At 35.6% G+C, this 3,606-nt stretch overlaps 1 protein-coding gene across 1 annotated transcript; it reads right to left on the bottom strand.

The window, feature by feature from the left end:
- Nucleotides 1-649: 649 nt before the first annotated feature.
- Nucleotides 650-1,561, bottom strand: LOC104982795 (olfactory receptor 4K15-like). Its single transcript, XM_010832254.1, has one exon. The coding sequence runs from the start codon at nucleotides 1,559-1,561 to the stop codon at nucleotides 650-652; it is 912 nt and encodes a 303-aa protein (XP_010830556.1).
- Nucleotides 1,562-3,606: the final 2,045 nt, after the last annotated feature.

The raw sequence follows: 3,606 nt of genomic DNA, 5'->3' as shown, positions 1-3,606 counted from the left end.
TTTATTAACATAAGAAATAATGTTTTGTGAATACTTCTCCATGTGTATTTTAAGAGGAAAATTTTGAGGGAAACTTCTACCTTTAAACCAAGGGTTAATATTTGAAGATTGAAACTTTAAGGATTATGCTATGGAATGCAAGTGCAATGTATTATGTTTTGAATCATTTATTTATTTTTCTAACTGGAAGCCGACCGCTCAAATATCTTTAGTATATTCTCTAGCTAAGTAAGAGAGGATAAATCATGTGTTTCTAGAAATGAGAATGATAAACTACTGAAAGTGGTTTAGTAATATACAAAGTGCTTAGAATGGCTTGGGGAACATAGGTAATGTTTAGTAAATTCTGAAAATTATTATTATTTTAAAACTGTCATCATTATTGTTATCACTGGATAAGTTTTTATCCTATACAAAGAATTATTTATGAAAAAATTTATTTCCTCCCAATGTTAAGAATTTTAGTGTTGCATTTTAACATATTTTCTTAGTGGATTAAATCACAGCATACATTTGGGAATATTTATAGCTTATGGATACAACATATTTCCAGTTAAGTTTATAGGTCAGAATATATACAAATTGGGGAGCACACGATGGAATTGCTGATTACATGAAAGATCTAAAAATTACACTTTGAATGCATATGCTAACTTATCAGTCTCTTTATGGCATTCTTAATCTCTTTATTTCTCAGTGTATAAATGGCTGGATTCAAGAGAGGTGTGATTACTGTGTAAAACACAGCAAGGAACTTATCCACCCAAGTGATGCTAAGTGGCCAGAAATAGACGAAAATGCAGGGTCCAAAGAACAGCACCACCACTGTGATGTGGGAAGTACAGGTAGAGAGTGCCTTTGATGCCCCATCCTTGGAGCTAAGACGGACAGTCACCAGGATGTAGGTGTAAGAGATCAGCAAGAGGATGAAGCAAGTTGTAGCCAAGACACCACTGTCAGCATTTATCAATATTCTCTGAGTATGAGTATCCGTGCAGGCTAGTTTGATCACTTCGGGAATATCACAGAAAAAGCTGTCCACTATTCTGGGTCCACAGAAGGGAAGATCTAAAATCATAGCTAGTTGACTTGCGGCATGCACAAAGCCAATGATCCATGATGTCAATACTAGCCAGATGCACATCTGTCTGTTCATGATGCTGGAGTAATGGAGTGGCTTGCAGATGGCTACACAACGGTCATAGGCCATTGTCACAAGCAGTACCATCTCACCCCCTCCAAAGAAATGTACACAGAGGATTTGACTCATGCAACCCCCAAAGGAGATGGTTTTATTATCCTTTAGGAAGTCTGTGGTCAGTTTAGGAGTGGTCACTGAGGAAAAGCAGAAGTCAACAAATGAGAGATTGGCTAAGAGGAAGTACATTGGGGAATGGAGATGAGAGTCAGTGATGGTTAAGAATGCAACGAAAAGGTTGCCCAGGACGGTCATCAGGTAGAGTGCAGAAAATGGCAGGAAGAGGAATTTCTGGAGCTCCCTTAAATCACAGAGTCCACGAAAAATGAACTCAGGTACCACGGACTGTTTTGTTTCTTCCATTTAGTAAATTTCTAAAGTGTCCAGAAGAGATGAACTAAGAACTTCTAGAAAGAAGAACTTAAGGTTTAGGTGTCAGAGAGCAGATAAATTCTTCTCAGGTGCAGTGTTGTAATCTTAGCATTATACTGAGCTCAAAATTGAAAATAACATTTTATGAATTTATGGATGGGCACAATCCTCTGACTAAACAAAGAAGCTAATTATATGTAGAAGGACAGGTCAAAAACTTTATCCATCAGAAGCACAGTTCTTAAGGGTTATTAAAAACAAATATTCTGATTAAAATTTAGTAGTAATGTGTTTTATGAACAATTTTTCCAGAGCTTGAATATACCTTTTCTGCAGGGAGAATGCATCATTCTAAAATCTATTTAGAGGGTTTTTATTTTTCAGAATCTATCTAGGGCAATAATTCATTATAGTATATACTTTTTAGAAACAAATCAATTTCTAAGTTGATATATATAGCAGATTGAATTAAACCAAGGTCTTCTACATACTCAGGGAGAAACTGTTCATCAAATGACTTCAGAAAAGATGTTTGTGTTCCAAAAGAAACCCTAGATGCTGACTACACATTTATAGTGCAAAATATTTTAATGCATTTTGATCTCTCTATGAGAAGATATATCCATAATATTATCTACTCCTTAGCCTAACTTATCCACTTATTAATGCACATTGACTGGTCCTTTGCCTTCACTGGCAACAGAAATTTCTTATTTCAGAGTAGCCTAAAGGACAGGCCAATTTAAATTACTTTTACTCCTGACTGCCCCTGTGGGAGAAAATATATTAATAAATTCTAACTTCATTTGTACTTACACTATTCCTTTGCATTATTTAAATTGACCTCTGTGAACTGTGGACACATATATTTTCTATTTTCTACAAGCCAGAAAGCAAAGCCTTTGTTTCCTTTCTTTTCTCCCTCTCTCTATCCATCTGTCCCTCCCCACTTCCTTCCTTCCCTCCTTCTTTATTTCTACTTTTCCCTCTTTAATGTCTCTTTATTTCTCTCTATATATTGTCCTGTTGTTATCTTCAGTCTAGCTACTAATGTTAAGTTGACTCACTAGAACTTACTGTTTACCAAGTAAGCACTTTAAAAACCTATTTTGTTAGTTATTCCTTCTATAAGACTTCAAACATTTTATATTTCAACTAGTTGTGTACAAAATTGCCTGTTTTCACTCGTTACCACTAGAATGTTTTCTCAATGGTAACAAGAAATGACATCTAAATGTAGATTTCATTTCTTACTGTGAGATTAAGCATCTCCCTCTCCCCATCAACACACACCATTTTAAAGGACTATTTGCCTTTCTTTTTGTTTGAACTGCCTGCTACTCTTCTGGGCACATTTTTAGTTTGGATTTTGCTTTTATTTTCTTTCCTCAAGTGTTTTCTTCTTTCCTCAGAAAAAGTATGACTATTTTTTAAAAATGAAAATCAGCATATGGATTATGGACTCTCACCATCTCAGTATTGAGTTTAAAATTATTTTACTTTCTTATTTTGGTAAGAGCACAACTTAAGATCTATGTTATTTTGGTGGAAACACAACATGAGGTCTAATAAACTCTGTATGTACATGCGTGCTCAGTTGCCCACTCATGTCGGATTCTTTGTGATCCCATGGACTGTAGCTACTAGGCTCCTCTGTCCAGAGGATTTTCCAGGCAAAAATACTGGAGTGGGTTGCCATTTCCTACTCCAAGGAATCTTCTGGACCCAGACATTGAAACCAGGTCTCTTGCATTTCCTGCATTGGCAGGCAGATTTTATATCACTGAGCCACCTGGGAAGCCCCAATAAACTATGTACACACACATTATTTTAGCAATCATGTTTCTTGCCCTTTTGTAGATGTGAAATTTGATTTTCCCACCTTAAGTTAGAAAGTTCTAAAACTGGAAAATAAACAGGTTTGTCTGACTCCAAAGCTTCCAGGATAGCTTCCCTACCAAAATGGTTTCTATAGGAATCTTGAATTTGAGAAGACTAAGTAAAAAAGATTTCTGGAATAAGATATTTAGTTCTTT

This window comes from Bison bison, unplaced genomic scaffold, assembly GCF_000754665.1.
Source record: "Bison bison bison isolate TAMUID 2011002044 unplaced genomic scaffold, Bison_UMD1.0 scf7180017860540, whole genome shotgun sequence".
Lineage (NCBI taxonomy): Eukaryota > Metazoa > Chordata > Mammalia > Artiodactyla > Bovidae > Bison > Bison bison.
Note: the sequence above shows the minus strand (reverse complement) of the source record. Positions and strands in the feature narration are given on the sequence as shown.